A 20,756-nucleotide genomic window follows, 5' to 3' on the forward strand; every position below is an offset into this window, starting at 1 on the left:
TGTTGCCGTTTCGGATTTGCTGCTCTGCACAGCCAGGCCTCGGCCTCACGGAGACGCCAGGTCAGGCCACCGGGCTCTGCGACCGGCCGAGGGTCTGCGAGGCGCCTGGCAGCCGGGCGCACGGGCATCGCCCAGAGTAGGTAAGCACATGAGGCAAGGGCCACGGCAGGCCTTCTGTGTCCCCCACTCCAGTGGACACAGGTCTTTTATTTATAAAAGGCCTTTGGCAGAAAGCCTGCCACCGCACCCCTGCTTCGCCTTCTGGGTCACCCAGAAGGAATCGGAATGGTTTTTGTTTCCTTTCACAAGCTGGTAGGTCCACCTTCCGATTTCACCTTTGCTGGACATGGAGACCTGGAGGAACATGTCTACTCACTGCTCCTGACTTATTTTAATTCTAATAACACAGCCTCGCACAGCCATTTCCATGTCCCCTCTACAAACCAGCTTAGGTGCTTAACAGTATCTTCTTAGATGTCAAGTTTTCAAAATATTAAAAATAACTCCACAGAGAGCTTTTCCTGTCAAATGTTTCAAAGTCTTTAAAAAAGGGGGCAGGGGGCGCACATGCTTTTCATAGGTAATTTGATTCACTCCATGCAAAAATAAAACAGGAAAGCTGTCTTCGAAATCTGCACAAGTGGAATTTTGTTGACTGGTTGTAGTACCAGGTGGTAAGTGAATAGTTTACCTATTGACAGTCCCCTTCATGGTCTTATTTCAGTATTTCAAATAAATTCTGCATTCCTTCAAGTCACTGAACAGAAAGAAAGGATTACCGTGTAACAAGAATGCCAGCTCTGGAGGGAGACTGTCTCGGTTTAAATCTCTGCTTTCCCACTTACCAGCTTGTGACCCTGTCGGCCTGTTGCTAACCTTCTCTGGGCCTCGTTTTCCTAAGCTGTCATACAGAGATGACAGTACCTACATCACGAACTGATAAACTCCTCACTGAGTACCCCAAAGGGACCATTAACATTGCGATAATACCTGAAGCACAGTGCCTCCACTTACTTAGTTCACATAACGAGGCCGGAGGAGATGAGTTCTGTCCTAGCCGTCACTGGGTTTCCAGTGACGTACAATACAAGGAAGTACCAGAGCCACACCAGGGAGCACAGAAAGCTGGATTTATTGTTTCTGACAACCGCACAGTAATTTTTAGTTTGTTCATGTTCCTGGGATCACAAACCTGAAATGCAATTTTTGCTCCTCAATTAGAAACATATATTCTGAAAAGTGATTAGGTAGTTTTTAAAAAATTCAATCCATATACAGGATATCGTAAAAATCTTTGCCAAGCAAGATACCAGCTTTATAGTTTAAAATCTCCACATAAAAATAAAAACACAAATCAAGGCATACAAATTTCATTTTGTTATACATTTTTAAATATTATCCTTTGATTCCTTTAAGAGATTTTCATCCACTGCAAATAATCTGAAGCTCAACTGCCCCGTTAGGACAGAAGGAAGGAATTTTAGAGTATCCGAACTAGGCACTCTCTTGACTGAGCCGAACCAAGAACTCTACCAGGGTCCGCGTGGGTCTGCCGGTCATGCCCTTGCGCAGGTACGCGACCTCGTCTTTGTTGGTCATCACGCCGGCGATGTCTAAGTGCGCCCACTTGGGGTGAGTCACAAACTCCTTCAGGAACGCTGCAGCTGTGCACGCCCCTGCGGATCTAAGAGAGACGGGAATGAATCGCTGCTTCACCCCATGGAAGTGTGCAGGGAACGTTTTATTACGATCCTCCATCCTTGCTAAGGGGATTCTACGACCAGAGAGCAAAAGTCAAGCTTACAAGACCCATTAAGAAATTAACCCAGAAATCACTTCCAGATGTTTATCTTTAGACAGCTATAAGCAGTGCAGGATAAGTTCCAAATTCTCCCTTCCCAAGGTAATGAATTTCTATACTATGCATATCGTTCACTTAGCATTTGTCTATAATGACCTTCAGATTTCAAAATGTGTAAGGTTTTGAGAACCATTTGAGAAACACCTGAAAATTACCAACATTAGAAATTAGTGCTCACAAGCACGACATTGAAAGAAGATTGGATAGTTAACCCTTTTGTGAAAGGGGCTAAAATTGAAAATGGTCATTCTGGCAACCAATGATGATTGCAAAAATGCACTTTAATAGCTCACTTTACATACCTGTATTTTCCAATGTTATTAACATCAGCAAGCTGGCAATCTACAACCTGTCTGGTATAATGTTCAAAGAGAGGCATCCTCCAGACGCGGTCCCCTGTTTCAACACTGGCCTGAAGAGGACAGAGGCACAACAGTTGGAAAGCTGGATGAAGTAAGGTTTGGGGGAAATATGCCAGGACTGACTGTGGAGTGTTCACTGCAAGAAGAGCTGCTCTGACCTATTATTCTAAAACATTATGCTACATAGCAGATTCCAGGGTTATTTTATTATTAATTAAAACACTTACGAATTATAACAGAAACCAAGGATGCTGTAAAAACTCCCACATACTTGTAGGGCACCTGCTAAAACTGTCAGATTACTAAGGGTCCCAGTTTCCATCATTAAGCTGGGAAACTGCAGCTAGTACAGGCTGTGAGATCGCTCACGTCCTGCATTCATAAAGGCCGTTCCTTCCTTGACAAAGCTGTCCCCGTGCCCTTTTCTACCTCAGACTCTACGGTGTGGCCTTGGTACTTGGGAGTCATTTGCACATCATTGCAAGGCTCCTGGGGGAGAGGAAGGAGGGGTATCATGCCCGTAACTTGGAGACGCTGATAGAAAACCCGAAGCACCCTGAATTAGGTGTACTGCATTTTCAATGCAAAAGCCAATCGACAGCATAAAAATCACTTTAACGCTCGGGTTCAAGAAATAATCATTCTAAGGCTAGAATAATCACCTGTACAATTTAGGTCTCTGTATTGTTCCTACCTCAGACAGTCTGTTCCACAGCCAGGAGGAGTTGGTAAAGACCCCGGTGGCTCCAGACCCCAAAGCTACGTCCATGGCACCTGCAAGACACAGCCCGTCAGTCAGTGTTCCGTCTCTTCACGCACAACAGGCTGTTCCGCCGCTCACACCAAAACTTTGAAAAGCTTAGCAAATCCTTAGTGTATATAAGGAAAATTATTAGGGAAAATGCAAAAAAGAAAATAATATTAAATATCACCAATAATCTCATCCCAGGGAGAACCAGCACATATTTTTAAATATTTCCTTCCACTTTTTCTAAGCTTAAAAATAGACATAATTAAGACCATATTATATGTGTCCAAGTATGTGTTCTTCCTTTTAGGCTTTAAACATTTTCCCTCTTTTACAAACAGATGTTTGAAAGTAGTTTTGACAATTTTAAAAGCCCATTGGGTAGAAATAACATAATTTACTTATTATTAGATATTTAGGCATTTCTAACTTTTCAATACTTTAAATCAATCTCAGTAAGTACCTGCTAAAAGAATGTGATGCCTCTTTTTTTAAAAGGCTTTTTTTTTCTTTTTTAAATCATATTTGCTTCCTTCTCCAACAAGGCTGTATCTCATTGGCTGATTTCGGAAATAAAGGTTAGAGCCAGCCTTTCAGTTTGTGAATCTGGTTAACGTCCCTGGCCACACACAGCAAGCACCACAGTGACTAAGCTGACTCCTTCCAGGGGAGGGAGCAGCCCTTCAGTGTCGGATAACCCGGTGCCTGTAAGATGCTGGGCTGTATACTTTTCCAAGAAATCACAAATAAATTACATTAATAATTGGTTCACAGTAGAAACTACAAACAGCTGACAATTTATAACAAGTCACTACTTTGACGTGGTGGCCACATGCAAAAACCTGCGATTCTGCATGACAGTTGGTCAGCTCGGGTCTGTCTGGGTCACTTGTCCCCTTGGGCTTTGTCACTCTTTCACCTTCCACTTACCTCTCAAACCTACTTACACTTCCGCCCACCACGACGGCTACCATCGCCTACCACTAGATTATGGTAATAATCTTTTTTAAAAACTTAGCGTGGAAATTTTCAAATATACACAAAGTGAAGAGAATAGCACAATGAACACGCAGATACCCATTAGCATCAACAATGACCAACTCCTGGGCGTACCTATTTCGTCTGCACGCCATACCCAGCGGATTACTGTGGAGCCAGTCGCAGGCGCTGTAACGTTCACCCCTGACACACCCACGTGAAAAGTCAACAACTACACGCTGTTCACCAGCAACGGGCCTGCCGGTGCCTCCTCTGCCCTTCTACCCCCCGCCTGCACACTGCCAGCCGGGGCCCCTCTCATGGCCTCTCTGGTCTTACCGTCTCCATGCTGAACACGCTTCAGCAGCTCCCTGCCGCACCGGCTCAGGACAAACCCTGCCCCTTGGGGACGTATCCGTTACACTGCAGAGCCGGCGGTGGGCCGGCCTTCCTTCACCCCGGGCCCGCCGCATGCAGGCGCTGTATTAAAGGGGGTTGCCCGAGAACTCCCTCCAATCGTCACGACTCTGCAAACAGGCCTGTCCCCAGGTACTGATGCTCAAGGGGGTCATGCAAGTTGCCCGAGGCTGACAGACTAGCAGGTGGCTCCGCTGCGAGACGCCCCTGGGTTGGCCTTAAAGCCAATATGCTTCTCGTGCCACATGACACTGGCCTGCCCCCGTTAAATGAGAACCTTGTCCCCTCCAGAATGTTTTTATTTCCATGCAACAAGTACAAAAAGTTCAGAAAACTCAGTGGGTATCAGATACATCATGATTAAAAAAACTATTAATTTTGGGACTTATCGCTAATCTTTTCAGATCTGTGTCAAAAGGTCATCATAACAAACACCTCTTAGTATCATTTTTAGATGTCACTCTGGAGGGGCTGAGCTGACCCCTGGTTTTCTCTTATTTAGAGCTATAGCCTAATATTCAAAGCAGTGCCAACCACGGCACACTTCCTCTGGTGAAAGGTCTGAATGCAAAGGGAGCGAGCCAAACTTCAGCAAAACACTGTCCCGAGCACAGCGGGCGCTCTTCGCCAGCACACGGAGCCCTCCTTCACCCAGAGGCGGGAGACGCACGCGGCTGACCTGTCAGGGTGGCGGCATCGATGATGGCCTTCGGGTTGAAGGTGTGCGCGTAACAGAGCGCGTCGGCCAGGATGAGTCTCCCCTCGGCATCCGTGTTATCCACCTGCGAACAGGAGAGGATAAATGGAAAAGGGGGTCAGCTGGCCCAGGTAACGAGCATCAAAACTGGACACTCCCATCAACGCTCACTTCAAAAGTGAGAAAGAGCTGGTGTGAGTGACGCTTGTCACTGAGCATCGAAAATGTGCTGATACTTCAGTTAGAATGGGAATGTAATTAATCTGAAGAGCAAATATAATAATCCCTATACCAGAGCTAATGATTTTGGAAGCTGAAATCAATAGAAAGTGTCTGGTTCATTTCACCAAGTTTCTAACAGAAGGGAAAAATTTTTTAAGATTTCCAAAAACAAATATGCGGAAGAGTTTAAGAAAGTTACAGGAGGGTGGCAGCCTGGCCCCCCAAACACGAGGACTCTGCCACTTCATATACAGGATGTTCCCTTCTCTCAAAGAGAGGCCCAGTCGTCATGGGTAGCATGTGCTCACACACGCCCCAGCCGGGGACCTGCTGCCTCAGCCCCAGCAGTGCAGCGCCCGTGACTCAGGAGAGTGTTTTCCACCCGCACGCCTGCACGGAGAGACTTCATCACGGCACAGGTACATTCAGAGAGCAGCCTGTACACCCCGGCCCCCCCATGCTCGGCATGGCTTGCTGCAAATCCACGGTGATTTGTGTGTGCAGCATACAGGACGTAGAGGGAATAATAAGGTGGGAAAAAAATTCTTAGAAGTCCCATAAAGAAATAATTTTGACTTGGCATGAAAAGTCACTTGAAATAAAGACACTGCCCTCCCCTCCATGGACGTGAGCTCTGAACCCATCCAAGGTATGTTTGTGTGGTCAGTCGGGATTCCTTCGGCAACGCCAGAACGGGGAGGACTGTGTCTTCCATTTACACACCTGTATGGTCTTCCCGTTCTTGGCTCTGACGACATCCCCAGGCTTGTTGGCCTTACCGCTGGGCATATTTTCACAAAGAGGGGCCAACCCTATTGGAAAAAAATACCGAGGCACATGGAATGTGCTGGTCCAAATACAACTCCCACAGCAGATGCCACTGGGGGGCCATCAGAAGCACCCCACACAGACGTCACCTTAACAAAGTGGTCAAATTTAGCACCACCCATGACCCAACTGACATTATATGCATCTGCAACAGAAGTACGCACCACCTATTGTGATCTATCATGAAGAAACAACCAAATAAACCAAATCCTGGAACATCACGAGACCAGTCTAGACCCTTCAAAACCACCCATGTCATGAATGTGAAAAAGGGGCAGGAATGGGGGCCTAGATTCAAGAAAACTAAACAGAGGTGGAAACCACACGCAACGTGTGTTCTTTCACTGTTTCCTACATTTAAAAAAATAAATAGAAATAAATAGGTGTGTGTACAGTCACACACACAAAATGACTACCTTTCAGACAATGGGGAAGTTTGAATTAGGTTAGTGTACCAGTCCTTGGAAATGGCAATTACAGAGACTGTCCTTGTTCTTAAGAGACATGTGCTAAAGTATTCAGAGGTGACATCTGCTACTTAACAGTTCAGCAAAAACACCCCCCCAAAACAGGACTTGATAGCAAATGGGGGTGGGGGGTGTCAGACACACCTGGACCCCCATTCCGACTTCCTGTGCTATGGATGTGACACACTGGGCAAGCCATTTAATGCCAGCCCCCCTCCTGCACCCCCTCTCTGAAACATGGCCAACTCCCGGCATTGTGTCTGCATCCTGTATTACACAAAGAGCTGCCACGTACAGGGCACTTTTTAAGTCTGCAGCATTTTCTGGGCATCGCGGCACTGAATGAGCGACAACCCTAGGCGGTAATCACTCGATGACCCAGCAATGTCCTTCCCTCCTGATGCCTGGGCATCTTCCACAGGAGGAACCCACAGCTCAGCTCCAAGTGCCCTGGCTACTAACCACTTTTTGCAGAAGTAGAATAAATCCATCCTAGTTATAGCCCACAATTGCAAAATTAACTCAATCAGTTCAGACAAGACAAAGACCTATCCCAGCTCAATAGCTTCTGCCCGATGAAGAGCTATTTCAAAACCATGTCGTGGTGCGTGCAGATTAGAGGAAACCACGTGGGCAACCTCAGTCCCGCCCGCTGCCGGGTCCCAGGAGCTCCCCAGGACATACGCCCGCTCGCTCACCGATGATGTTCACGGGCAGACCGAGCTTGGCAGCCGACACGATGGCCGAGCAGATGGTGGCGGCCCCGCCCATGTCAGCCCGCATCAGGTCCATATTTGCAGACGGCTTGATGGAGATGCCACCGCTGCGGGGAAAAGGACACATACAATATTGACACAAATTAGAGGGCCCTGTCTTTAAAAAGAATACACAAGCTGAGCGCTTACTACCACATAAGAGCACCATCCACCTGGCAATGGAAAGTCTAATTTCCAAGTTGAAAATCTGAATGATTTCAACATTTTAAAAGATGATATTGCAGTCTTTATAATCTTAGCTCATTTTGTTTCTGTTTGAATGAAATTTCAGCGGCAGCCCTGGAAGCACCGCTGCATTGCGTGATCAATGCTGCCCAAGTTCCACCTCAGTATCGGCTCATTAGCCCCTGATCCCCACATAGATTTGTCTCTTCAGCATATTTTATGACTCAATCAACTTACTGAACCTGAAGGTCACAAATTATTAAGGAAAGCCGACAAGCTCACAGAAGACCGGGAGGGCCTTCGCCCACACGACAGCAAGAACAATTCCCTACTACCCCCACGCCCAAGGTGTGCGAGAGCCTGCTGATGGCAAAAGACAACTGGACCAGGAAACACACGGGAAGGTGCTGACCCAAAGCCTCGCAGACAGCGCCCACACATGAGAGCTGACAAGGGTTTCCATCAGCAAGAAACCCAAGCTACTCCCCTACACCGGCTTCTGTAACCAACCAGTGACTTTCCGCTTCCAGGTGGAAGAACCCAGAAAGCACTTGCTTTGTATGCTGGGTATGGAGTTGGGGCTCCGACTTTGTGTTCTGGGTCCTGCTGCTGCTGCCGTGCCCTGGTGACTCTGGAGATCTGCCCCCTGCCCTGAGGTCTCTTCTCTGACAAATCAGGTCCTAATTCTCACTCACCTCTGAAGCACGTGATGGCTGTCACCTACAACTAAAATTAAAGATCCCCCACAGACTCGGCGTAGGAAACACAGCCTTGGCCCAGAAGCCCAGGAACGCCCCATGGGGGCACAGGGAGCACGCTGCTTCACCAGACTGTCCCACCTACTCGCCAGGCCCATCTCAAGGCCACTTCTGTTCTGGGAGTGGCACTCCCTGCGTGGAGGACTCTCCCTCTAGGGGAACCAGTCACCTTCCAGCTCTCTCGAATGCGTCCATTTCTTCCCCACTGCGTGCACCCTAGTGAAGGCCACCACCTCCTGTCATTCAGGGGTCTGACCCGCCCTACATACTCAGCTCTCCCTCCATCAGTCTTACTTCCTCACTCCTTCATTTCATTAACCACACCACCACCACATTTTTACCAAAAAAGTCTATCTCGATCAGAATGCCAGTACACGAGCATAAAAATGGCAAGCAGACTCTACAACTGATATGTCAATGCAAAGGACACAGCCAGAGGAGTTTTGAAAAAGCTGGAGGACTCAATTACTAGACTTCAGGACAAAGCATAGTAATCAAGATACTTGGTCACAAGGTTCTGGTGGAAGGACACAGAACCCAGAGATAGATCAACAATTATATGGTGATTATATGGTCACCTGACACAGCAATGGTGCTAAGGCAGTTCAATGGGAAAAGGACAGTCTTTCCAACAAATGGTATCTATATAGAAAGAAAAAGAAAAAGGAAAAAGAACCTCACTGCATTCATACCATACAGAAAAATTCAAACTGGATCATAGTCTAAAAGCTAAAACCGTAAGACATACAGAAGAAAACACAGACTTTGGCACAGGCAATAATTTCTTAAACAGGGCAAAAGAAGCATGAATTGAAAGTGGATAAATTACACTTCATCAAAATTAAAAACTGCTCTTTGAAAGACTCCACTTAAAAAAACGAAAAAGCATGCCTCTGAGTGGGAAAATTGTATTTTCAATGTGTGTATCTGATAAAGGACTTGCATCTAGAATAAAATTATAAAAACTTGTAACTCGGTAAGACAAACATGTCTTTAAAAAGCAAAAGATTTAAAGACACTTTATTAAGGTATACCAATGATCATTAACAAATTTACAAAAGATAAGCCAGTGGCCAGTGAGCACCTTGCTTACAGAAGGTCACAGGGCCCCCCTCCTAGGAATAAGATCAGGGCTACCACATGTAACGTGCCTGAGTCTCACACACACTCAACAGTTCATAAAGGGCAGCTTAACCCATTTAAAGTTAACGTATATGACCCAACGCCAGCCCTTGAAGCAAACCATACACCCAATAATACAAGCGCACACAAAGCAGTCACCAAACTTCGAAGCACAGCTCCAGTGAAGACCTACCTGTCGAAGGTAATTCCCTTCCCGACAAACACCAGGGGCGCGTCGCTTGCATTGGGGCTGCCCCTGTAGTGAATTTCCAGGAAGACCGGAGGCTCATCAGACCCTTTGGCCACACTTAGGAAGGATCCCATTCCCTGTTCCTCGATCCAAGACTTGGGTCTACAGGGCAGAAAGGGAAAAAAGTAATAAATACACGTTGTCATCTCTATTTCAAAGTAACTAGAAAAAGCTCATCCATGTATAAAAAAGTGTAACATATAAGCTCTTAAAATATACACATGTCAATGCTTCAATGAACACATCCTATTTGCTCTCATTTGGGGGCCAGCCACTTGTTTCTGAGTCTGTTTCCTCATCTATAAAATCAAGTCAATCATACCACCATCAAAAGATTGTCTATAGAGTTACCAAGAGAATTCACGCCTGGTACATAATACGATGTCAAGCAATAATGCAGAGTCAACAACTAATTGTTACTTGATTTCTTCCCCTAACCTGCTCATATGTTTTTGGAAGTTTTAGTGTAAAGATAAAACTCTGAGATCACAAAGGGTGCTTAAAGACAGTGAAGGGGTCTGTGGCTTTACTTTCTGGTATTTCTAAAAGAAGACAAAAATAATCAGCCAATCAACAAACGAAAAACCCAACAAAGCTACAATTCCTATTTCCTTGTTTTTAGAATTGCTGGAATCCCTCCTTCCGGATTGTCACACTGTTGCTCACAGTTTCAATCCCAGTCTAAGACGTTTATTGCTAATAAGCACAGGATCAACAGGGGCAATATAATGGGAATAGCCCTGTGTGCCAACCAGACAAGAGAGGCCCTATCATTCTTCCTTCTGGGCTGGGGCTCCTGATGGGCTTTGTATTGCCTTCTGGCCGCTGTAACTAGGCCGAGAAACCCTACACCCCACAGACAGTCCTGCAACACCCGTATCCGAGGAATGCTTCATTGGCTTGCCTACTCATTTGTTGAAACTATTAAACTAAAATTGCATTATGGAGAGATGGCCACTGAACTTCAGAGGGAGAAGAATATAAAAATGGAAGGTATGACAATAAAAAAAATCACTTCAGAAGAAGCAAGGCTGTGTCCCGTGGGTATTTTTAATCACAACCTCGGTCCTCGAGGTTTTATGAGTCCTGCCCTCCTGGAAGCACCGTGTACTTCTTTGATCCACACACACCTACACGCGAGCAGGTCGGGCGCAGCCGTCTCAGTTTAATGGGTTACAATTCCCCCGCCTGACCCTTCCTGGTTCTGGCTGACCTCCCTTTGCTCCGTCACAAGCCTTGCACATTCCCAAAGGGTCTCTGCTCCCCACCTGAAACAGCACCCCCCCCCCATCTCTTGTTCATGTCTAAGCAGCCCTCCAGGTTCCACGTAGGCACAGCTTGTGTGGGCAACCCTTCTCGGCTCTCCCACAATCCTCCTCAGCTCTCTGCTCCTGCAGTCCCCTCTGCACACCCCCGTTAGCTGCCTGTTCCTTTCCACCCGGTCCTCACTGCTCCGAGGACAAGGACTGCCGTCATGCATCCATCTCTGGGCGCCGAATCCCCAGGTGCGCAGGAGATGCCATCGCTGATGGGTAACCACTCAGCCACCATTTGCTACACAAACGAGCTCTGCTGTCCCCTCAAACAGGGCAAGGGAGTCTTTGCCAAGACGCCTTTCCAGAGACTAAACGTTGCTACACATTAAATATGTGCCAACCATCCAAAAGTTTTACCGAGCTCTAAGTACTCTGCTTTCTACAGATTCTACTTTTCCCCCCCAAATTTTCTAGACCATAGGGGTTTTTCTGAAAAATGTGAACTCAAATCACAATTAAGTACTGAAGAATTCTTAAGTTCTCTTGAGAAACAGCCTTGAAAGTCAAGAATTCTTTATGCAAAGCAAATATCTCTCGATTTATTTTAATCATAAGTCCCCAAATGTTTAAACTTGGTTTGATCAAAAGGTCATGGGCAGGTCATGGGTAGGGTCATGGGCAGGTTATGGGCACCAAGAAGACAATGGAACCTGGAGGAGCAGCCCTTTGTCCCACTGCCTCGCTGCTGATGACACCTCAGGACCGCCTGGAACATCAGCTCTGCTATCTATCTAGCTCAGAGAATCTACAAGGCCAAGTTAGGTGTTCTGTGGTCTTCACTTGTGTCAGAAAGAGAAAAGATAGGAGGAAGTGACCAAAACAAAACAGAAAAATGCAAGTCTTTCAAAAAGTTAAACAGAGTTACCATTTGATGCAACAACTCAACTCCTAGGCACACACCCAAGAGATAGGAAAACAGCTGTCCACATAAGAACTTGCACACTAACGTTCATTAGTCATAGTCCCCAAAAGGAAGACCTAACCCAAATGTCTATGAACTGACTGATGGCTGGGGGCAGGGAGGGAAATGAGGAGGGACCGTCAATGGGCACAAGATTTGTGTCTGGGGTAATAAAAATACGCTAAAATTAATTGTGGTGATGGTAGCACAGCTACCAGAAATCATTGAACTGCACGGCTTACATGGGTGAACGATATGGTGTGTGAATAACATCTCAAAGCTGTCGCCACACACGCACAGAGTACACAGTCTGAAGCCGTAACACTCGCAGAGGTAAGGGCAGGGATAACAGGAAGAACCTCAAACAGCCCTTATCCTCCGTGTGTGGCCACTGGTGAGTCCCCTCCCCCCTCTGGTCTCGAGCTCCAAGTCCCTCTGAGCAGCTGAGGGAGCAGGCCCCTTCTGGCTGTAGCGTCCTGTGAGCCCCAGACATGACCCTGAAGTACCTGATGTGGACTTCTGTCTTACTGCTCGCGCTTTGGAGATTCTTCGCAATAACCTCGGCAAACTTGGTTGGTGTCATCTCATTGGCAGGCGTCTCCATCAGCTGGCGTGCCAGGTTCTGCCCGGAGGCAAAGAGGACCCCTTTCTGCCAGGCCTCCTGGTCCCCGCTGCCAGAAGGAAGCACGGGGTCATGGTCAGACAGACTCCGGAGACAGCGTCATAGTTGTAAAAACAAGAGGAAGACTCCCAAGATGACGGATCCACATGACGGGGACTCACAGTCTGCGGTCCGACCCACGTGGCAGACAGTGCAGCGCAAACAGCTGAGACACGGGGCCCACTGTGTGAGCTGGGGGACCCAGGCGAGCTTGTCACCTCACAGTCCTTGTCTGTATAAAGAAGGGGCTGGCCTGATGGGTCTTGGAGGCCCTAAATCGACCACACAGACTGACGACAGAGGCGCCCACGGAAAGGCCCGTCGCCCTCCTTCCCTGCATCGGGCGCGGCACAGTCCCAGCGCTACCCGCAGAGGGGATGTGCTGCTCAGTGCTGCCGGGGAGCTGAAGCCCTTCCCGCCTCAGTTTCTCCCGAGACAGGGCTCTGAACACCAGCCCACCAGAGGGCAAGAACCAGCTTCAACAGAGGAGAGCTGCGGACGGACACGTGCTTCCAGCCCGGTTCCCCTTGGGCGCGGCAGGAATCAGTGAGCGGCATGGGGCCGGACGAGACAAGCCACCGTCTAGGGGCTCACCGAGTGCCGTACACTGGCCACTTGTGCCTTTTGATCAGTGACTCCAGGAAACCGGAATTCCGGTGCCACCAAACAAATGAAAGTGGAGCACTGAGAGGTTCTGGCCACGTAACGGAGGTCTCCCAGCCAGTGAGTGGGGCAGTCAGGATTCAAAGCCAGGCTGATGGGTCGCAGCACCCTCCTTCTTAACCATGACATCATAGGTGCCACCCACCAGGCTGTGCCAAGACCGCCACTGTTCTCCTGAAGGGCTCACGTTGACTGTTCCTGACCGCAGGGACCTAGTCTCCCAGAGCCCAGGCCAGAGCTGGAATGCAGCGGTTGCTCAGTAGATCTGCTGAAAGGTGAGTTTTCCCACAAGACCCTGAGGGCGAGGACCACGTCCCCTCACCTGCATGGCTCTGGCACAGAGCACGATGCCAGCAGAGGCCGGTGAAACGGGAGCTGTCTGGGTTGAAACCTGCCGGACCCATCCCCTTGTTCCCCGCTCTCTGGGGAGCCAATGTGGTGTGGCCTCCTAGTAACCAGCAAGCACGGAGGGGCCCCGGGAGCCATGGGGGGACATGCACATGACAAGAGTCGGGAGCAGAATGTGGGGACAGGAACCACACTCTTAAAATGGCTACGTGACGGGGGCGGGGGCAGATGGGCCCTGCAGCGGTGCCTGCGACTCACAGGCAGGCAGCTCGTACCCAGGAGGCCCCGGTGACGGACCCCAGGGAACAACCCTGATCTCGGTTTCGTTCCCTCACCTCCCGTAGAGCTTCGCTGACACGACCACCTTCTTCTTCTGCTTGAGGTTGTCGTACTCGTAGAGACCCAGCACCGCCCCTTCCGCAGCCGCCTGCGCGTCTCCGCAGGGATCCACCTCCACGGAGGAGATTTCCAGGTCTTGAACCTGCCTGCACCCCGCTGGGGAAGGACAGAGGAAGCGGAAAAACTGGGGTCACTCAGAGACAACTCGAACAGCAGAAGGTGGAGGCATGACGTGGGGAGCCGGGAAAACGGCAGGACTGGGGCTCGGGTCCCAGCTCTGCCACTTGACCTTTCCATGCCTCTGTTTCCTCTCAGGTGAAATGAGGATGTGCACACCCCTCACAGGTCATAGGAGGACCGACTGATGGATAAAACGGCTGGTCTGGCTCCTCACAGAGTGACCACGATGACTAACCAGTAAGTATTACCTCTGAAACCCTAGCATTACCTGATGAAGTGTCCCGATCACCAGGAGCTTGCCAGATTACAAATGGCAAAGTGATAAGACTGAAATTATATCCAACGAACTGAGCAAAGTCCATTATTAACACAGCATTTTATTAAATCAGGTCAGATAAAACGCCCAAATAAAAGTTATGAAATATTCACCATCAACTCTGAAAGTCCATTTAGCAAGCACATAGGATACACACGGGGCCGAAGATCAATCAGTGACTCTCGCCGCCTCCACCTCTCTAACCCGTCCCTGCGGTGAAGGGCCCGTCCCGCCGCTGAGCCCTAAAGGGACTCCACGGTGTCTGCCTCCCCTTTTAAACCAGCCACACGACAAACTGGGACCCTTGGTAACTCGCGATGAACAAGCACCCCACACTCTGTGTCCATTTTCTCTGATGTGTAAACAGGATGGCTCTATGTGGCTTAAAAGGTGGACAACACCAGGATTGTATTACAAAATGGAAAAAAATCCACACACAGAACTTTCTAGTAAAATGGAGCCTCTGAGGTCAATACCATGAGAGTGAACAAATGGCCGTGCAGCCTCCAGACACAAACCAAAGAAATACAAAAATAAAATCCCATAAGCTAACCATCTATATCCAATACAAGGCCAAGCATATTGGGGAAGGGAAAGTGAGTACTTAGATGAGTTATTTCTCTGTGAACGTGGCAGGCGTGGTGATGGCCAGGGGACCAAAAGAAGGGAGACAAGAGTCATCTTAAAGAGGAGATCCTTAGAAATCTCCATCAATATTTAACCTCAGAAGTAAACGAACCCTCCCTGGCTGGTGTGGCTCAGTTGGTTGGAGTGCTGTTCCATAAACCAAAAGGTCGCAGGTTCGATTCCCTGTTGAGGCACATAGCCAGGTGGTGGGGTCCATCCCCAGTTGGGATGCATATGGGAGGCAACCGACTGATGTTTCTCTCTCACATAGATGTTCCCCCCCCCTCTAAAAATCAATAAGCACATCCTCAGGTGAGGATTTTTTAAAAATAAACAAAATTAAACTAACCTGCAACGGCTGCTCTGATGTTTTCTTTGCCTTCGTGCCAGTTTTCCTGGTCATCGACCCCAGCGCCCTTTTTGCCGAGGCCAACCACCACCACACTGGGGAAGTCCTGTTCCGGAAACACACAAAACCGGCCACTTGGTGGCTTCAAAGCGTTCATTTCCCACAGCGGATGGTACCTGAGCTCAACTGGCTTAACCTCAGCACGTGGCAAAACCAGGACCTAATCTGGTTGTTGGGTTTTTTTGATCCCTGTTATTTTGCTAAAATTTTATAACGTGTGTGTTTAAAAGGTAGAGAGTGAGGAGAATCCTGCAAATAATTTTACTATGTAACAGTGCCCCAGCTCCGGCAACCGAAGAAAGAAAACCCCCCGTTTAAGCATACGGCCTCTTCACAAGCTTAAATAACACCTACGGCTTAGCACCAGGACAGGAGCACACAGACAGTACGGTCCAAGGTTTTCTGCACAACTGTGCGGTCACAGTCCCTGGCAAAGAGCAGGGGCTCACTAAGGGCCTGCCAGATCTCATCTGCGTCCCCTACCTCATGCAGCCCGTGAAAGGTTCGGGTCTTGCCTGCCTTCAGCGGTGGTCCAGATCTGAAACAAGAGGAAGGCGGTTTACATTATCAGCTGGCCTGCTCTGTTCCTCTGAGGACGGACACGCGCACACCTTTAGCATGACTGAGACGCTCTGCTGCTTCTGTGAGTTTGCCGCACTTGGGCTTTTATCCAAACAGGTAATTTTTCTCAGGCCGGGTTTCTCAGAGGCAACGCTTCTAATTCTAGCTCAGAAACTACTTAGCATACTCCAGATCAGACTTAACGCAAACTCATGTGAAAACGAACACGGAAAGCGATGCCACGGGTGGGCAGTGTGGCTGCGGAGGAGAGCTGAGCACTGCTGAGGGCTGACCGGGATCTTGATTCTTTTGAATATAAGCTGTCAGACACCAGCCGAAGGGCTCCCCTGACGCCGTGTGTCCGGCACGGAGGTCATGTATCGGGGCTTATCTGCAAAGGGGACACTGGGCAATTTTCGGACAAACCAGGTGGCAATGCAGGACTGTAGCCAAGGAAGGCCAGGTTGTTGTGTACTCTTAACAGGTTAGCTTTTGACTTAATGAATTAATCAAGGCTCCCAGAAGGCTGTCCACTGGCGAATGACTGCTAGTGAAGAGGGGATGCAAATTCTATCATCTAACATTAGATAATTGCTGCCGTTATTAGACTACATGTATTAGATCCAAGAAATTACCTATAATCCAAATAAAATGTAATTATAGAGGTTTATGCTGACACTTCTATTTCTGCCAAATGTGGCCTGCCACTCTGAAGGACTTGGAAACTCCAGTGTTTCCCTAACTTCTCTAGATCCTGGCTAATCCAAGAGGCCAAAATCTCAGGCCCTTGCCCTGGCCGGGTGGCTCAATGGGTGAGAGCGTCGTCCTGATACACCAAGGTTGCAGGCTCGGTCTCCAGTCAAGGCACATGCAAGAAGCAACCAATGAATGCCTAAGTAAGCGGAACAACAAACTGATGCCTCTCTCTCTCCCTCCCCACCTCCTCTAAATATCAATGAATTAAAAAAAAATCTCTTTACTGAATTACAATCTGCATTCTAACTGCACCCTCAGGAAACTTGGATGTACTATTGTATATTTGTGAAGCCCCAGAAACTCAAGATATGACATGAAGGGATTAGCCCCCCTTCAGCTGTTCTCAACTTGTCCAGGGATGTGAGGTCCCCCACAAGTGAAGGGGATTAAAGGAAGAAAGAGAGGCTGTGGGGAGGCGAGCCAGTGGGTAGGTAGCATGAGGGTGGGGAGGAAGGAATTTGAGCCAGCAGGGTGGACTGAGGAAATCTGGTACTTTCCAGATACTCCTAGGTCAGTCTTTCATGATAAAATTTATGATGTGGCTGAAGTGGCCTGACTTCCCAGAACTGCAGACCCACCCATACAGAAACCCAAAGAACCAAAGTGCACTCCAGAGAAACGGACTTTCACTTTCACTGAGTAGTGTCTACTGTGCTTCCGAGAATTTTCATCTACTAACAATAAAGCACAGAAAAAATGCTGTTTTGTTTTCAAGGCATTTAAAAACTGGAACCCGTCTGTGAATACTTACATGTTCAAAATTTCTCTCAGCTTGCCAGACACCAATTTATCAAAATTCTCTCCTGCACTTGTAAACTGTGGCACGTCATTTTCTTTTTCTCTGGTATAGATTCCTAAAACAAGGCCCTGAAAATGAGGGGGGGAAATAATATATATATATATATATAATCTGGGTCCCCAAATTCCGGGAGGAGCAAATAATTCCACCCAAACCGTGTCCCCATCAGGGACAGAAGAATAAAGCCAAAAGAGCAGGTGCTGAGCGGTCGGCTGCCTTACATTCCCGCCTGATGTTTCGAATTCCTGCCAGGACAGGTAGTCACTACCTGTCCTGGGTCCTCACGGTCCCTTCCCAAGAAAGGGTTCTCACAACAGAAAAAGCTTCCTTCGCTTTCAAATAAGAGCAGAATGGTGTTTTGTGTAAGAAAACAATCTCATTTGTGACCAGACCAGAAGGCATTCAGAACATGCTACTCAAAAATAGGCCGAATGTGCCAAATTGATTACTTTGGGCTGCAGGTACTTGTGAAACAGCAGACACGGGAAGGGCTCACCGACTTCCCCCTTTCTTCCTAAAAGCAGCTCCTAAAACTTCCCACAAGAAGGGTTTTGTCCCGGTAATCACCAGAGTCTGGCAGTGCACACCAGAATGACCGGTACAGACCTACTAAAATATCCCTGATCTTCCATTAGTTTCACCCTACAGATTTCCTCGTCACTGGGCCACAATTCACTTAGCCCAAGCCTGTTTGTCTGGTCACCACCCCACAAGTTTCTGTTCTGTTTAAAAAGGTTTATAAGTTTTGGGGCCTAAAGGCTTTTGGGTCTTTATTTTCCTTTTAAAGATTCCAGTGTCCACTAAAATATCAAATAAAGCTTGTATACTTTTCTCCTGTTAATCTTATGTCTGTTTAATTTTTAGGTCTGGCCACAGGACCTAGGAAAGTGGAAGGAAGTTTTTCCCGCCCTACAATCTTCGCATGCAAATCTCAGGTCTTCTGGGATGCTCTCCCAGTAAAGCCAGGGGCAATTTGTGACTTTAAAAATGTCGTCTGCCTTATATGGCAACTCTGGGAGATGGAAAGAACTGTAGACTTCTCACCTGACAGATAAGGACACTGAAACCTGAAACTGAAACATACCAGCCTCCCGGTATTTAACTACAGGAGAATCCTGCTGCCTTCCCTCTTTTCCACAAACTCACACTGGTACTTCAACCAAATCGTGTCTTTTCTGTCCTTTCCATCAAAGAAAACGGGCTTCCCCGGCGTTCTAACTTTCCGGGTTCGAAGGTTCCCGAGACTGCTCATTCCCCGGATTCCAGGGAACCCAGTGGGGACCGAGAAGACAGGGCGCAGATGCTACCTTCGGCTGGGCGTCCCACAGCATTGGAAAGCGCCTGGACACACGTGCCCGGTGCCCCTGCCCTCTGACACCACCTGAGACCGCAGCTCAAGCCCTGTCCAGAACATTCCTCGCCAGGGATCGTCATTTCCTCCTGGTCCTCAACCATGAGTCCCCATCTTGTGCCCGCTCCACCCACCCGTTCCCCTTCCCAGATCCTCCACATCCCAAGGGCGATCTTCATCATTTGTTGGGAGTTCAATCAGGTGAAGAAGGCTCTTCTTCCGGAAGACACTCTCCGTTTAATTTCACAAAGAGAGGGGTCTCTTTGCAACGCCCTTTTCCCTAGAGAGGTATTGTTTTCCTGGCCTTCCACTCCTGGGAGGAGGGACTGGAGGTGCGGAGTCCCAGTGGCCGACTCTGGGACCTGAGGTGCCATGCCGCCGCCGCAAACTTGGGCTCCCTCCTAGCTAAGGTGGGAACCATCCTGGCCTCGTCCTTTTCGGGGTTACTGCGTGACCCAAACAAAATGATGAATAAGGGCATGACACAGAGTGCCGCTCAGGAAATGGCAGCTACGGCTATTCTCTCCCGCCCAGAGTTCGGATCCTAGCACCCTTCCAAGCAAGGAAAGGAGGGCGCACCCTCGGTATGTAGAGGGTTGGGAAATTCTAGGGGTACCAGCGGCCCCGAGCCCCCGGCTGATGCCCGGGATGAGCTCTGCAAAGGGAGGGAACTCTTCTTTTGAGCCCATTTTTTCAACTTGGGGCAGAAGCCGGAGTCACCGCGGCCGCGACCCGCCCCGCAGCCCCGATCTCCCGCGGGCGGGGTTCCCGGGGCGGCCCCGGGCCCAGCCACAGCCTCTCACCTTCGTCATGGCTGCGGCGCTGAAACCTTGACTCCAGAAACGTTTCACCCCGAGACGTCGGATGGCGACTCGTCCCGCTGCCGGAAGAGGCAGCAAGAACATTTTGTCGGCTCGGCCCCCTTGCACCGCCCTTCGGCGAGCACGTGGCGCCAGGAGGGAGGGCGCGAGCCAAGGGGGCGGGGCTTCCGGGGTTCCGTGGGGACGGGCTGGAGCGCCAGAGGGCCTCCGTGAACGTGAACGTTCCAGGCCGGGCGGGTGCCTGCGGCGCGAGCGACTACGCTGCGGAAGCTTGGGACCCGGGGGCGTGTCAACGTGCGCGTGCACGTGCGGGTCGGGGCCGAAGAGGCGTGGCTCTCGTACAAGCCAGCGAGACATGGGCGGGGCCTCTGTATGACTTAACGAGGGCGGTGGGGAGGCGGGGCTCCGGGGAACTCAGGGAAGGAGGAATCGTGCACGTGGCCTTACAGCAGCGGTCAAAGTTGTAGGAGCGAAGCTCCTGAGTTTTTCTCCAAGTTTTTTGAACTTACATCTGATCAAAGGTTGTAACATTGTAGGGCAGTTAACCCAAACACTGTTTTTGAAGCTAGGAGCTGAAGCATGTGCACGTATAACTAACTGTATGAACACTGTCGATTTTTATGCTTTACAGGCATACTATGTCTTGTCTCTACGATCATAAAGTCTCTGAGGCCGGGGACACAATTCTGCTGTATCTTATGGTTTCTAACAGAACAATATAGTAAACACTTTGTATTTCGAGGCTGTGCATAGTGCTCAATGTTTTAATATATTTTTCTTTTGAAAACGGGGTTTGAAATATTTTGTTATGAAAAGGTACATGGTTAAAAGAAAGAAAAAGAAAACATTGCACGGTTGAACGCAACTCAGAGAACATGCGGAAGCTCAAGAAGGGATATGCAAAAGCCATCCTCGCTGTTACACCTGATCTAGTCTTAGCTGTATGATTTTAGCTCAGGGCGCGGTGGTGGGCGTAATACATACCCAAGTGCACAAAGTCTCCGCCTTGGTCTCAGTGGCAGAAAGGAGTGACTGTCTATTTCATTCTCCTAGGGCT

The 20,756-nt window shown here is 48.8% G+C and overlaps 1 protein-coding gene across 1 annotated transcript; it reads right to left on the bottom strand.

Moving 5' to 3' along the window:
• Positions 1-1,115: 1,115 nt before the first annotated feature.
• On the bottom strand, positions 1,116-19,842 carry LAP3 (leucine aminopeptidase 3). Its single transcript, XM_090267041.1, has 13 exons — positions 19,682-19,842; positions 17,480-17,595; positions 15,895-15,949; positions 15,352-15,457; positions 13,876-14,035; positions 12,375-12,539; positions 9,595-9,753; positions 7,279-7,403; positions 6,009-6,097; positions 5,046-5,148; positions 2,918-2,997; positions 2,164-2,273; positions 1,116-1,684 (listed from the first exon to the last, which is right to left on the bottom strand). The coding sequence occupies exons 1-13, from the start codon at positions 19,781-19,783 to the stop codon at positions 1,495-1,497; spliced, it is 1,560 nt and encodes a 519-aa protein (XP_090123167.1). The 5' UTR covers positions 19,784-19,842; the 3' UTR covers positions 1,116-1,494.
• Between the last annotated feature and the right edge of the window lie 914 nt (positions 19,843-20,756).

This window comes from Furipterus horrens, unplaced genomic scaffold, assembly GCF_987537825.1.
Source record: "Furipterus horrens unplaced genomic scaffold, mFurHor1.1.pri manual_scaffold_2, whole genome shotgun sequence".
NCBI lineage: Eukaryota > Metazoa > Chordata > Mammalia > Chiroptera > Furipteridae > Furipterus > Furipterus horrens.

Coding starts and splice junctions, on each gene's coding strand:
- LAP3 (XM_090267041.1), bottom strand. CDS start 19,783: ATGTTCTTGCTGCCTCTTCCGGCAGCGGGACGAGTCGCCATCCGACGT. Junction 15,950..17,479: donor CTGAGAGAAATTTTGAACAT/GTAAGTATTCAC, acceptor CTCTTGTTTCAG/ATCTGGACCACCGCTGAAGG. Junction 2,274..2,917: donor TGTGGAACAGACTGTCTGAG/GTAGGAACAATA, acceptor TGTCCTCTTCAG/GCCAGTGTTGAAACAGGGGA.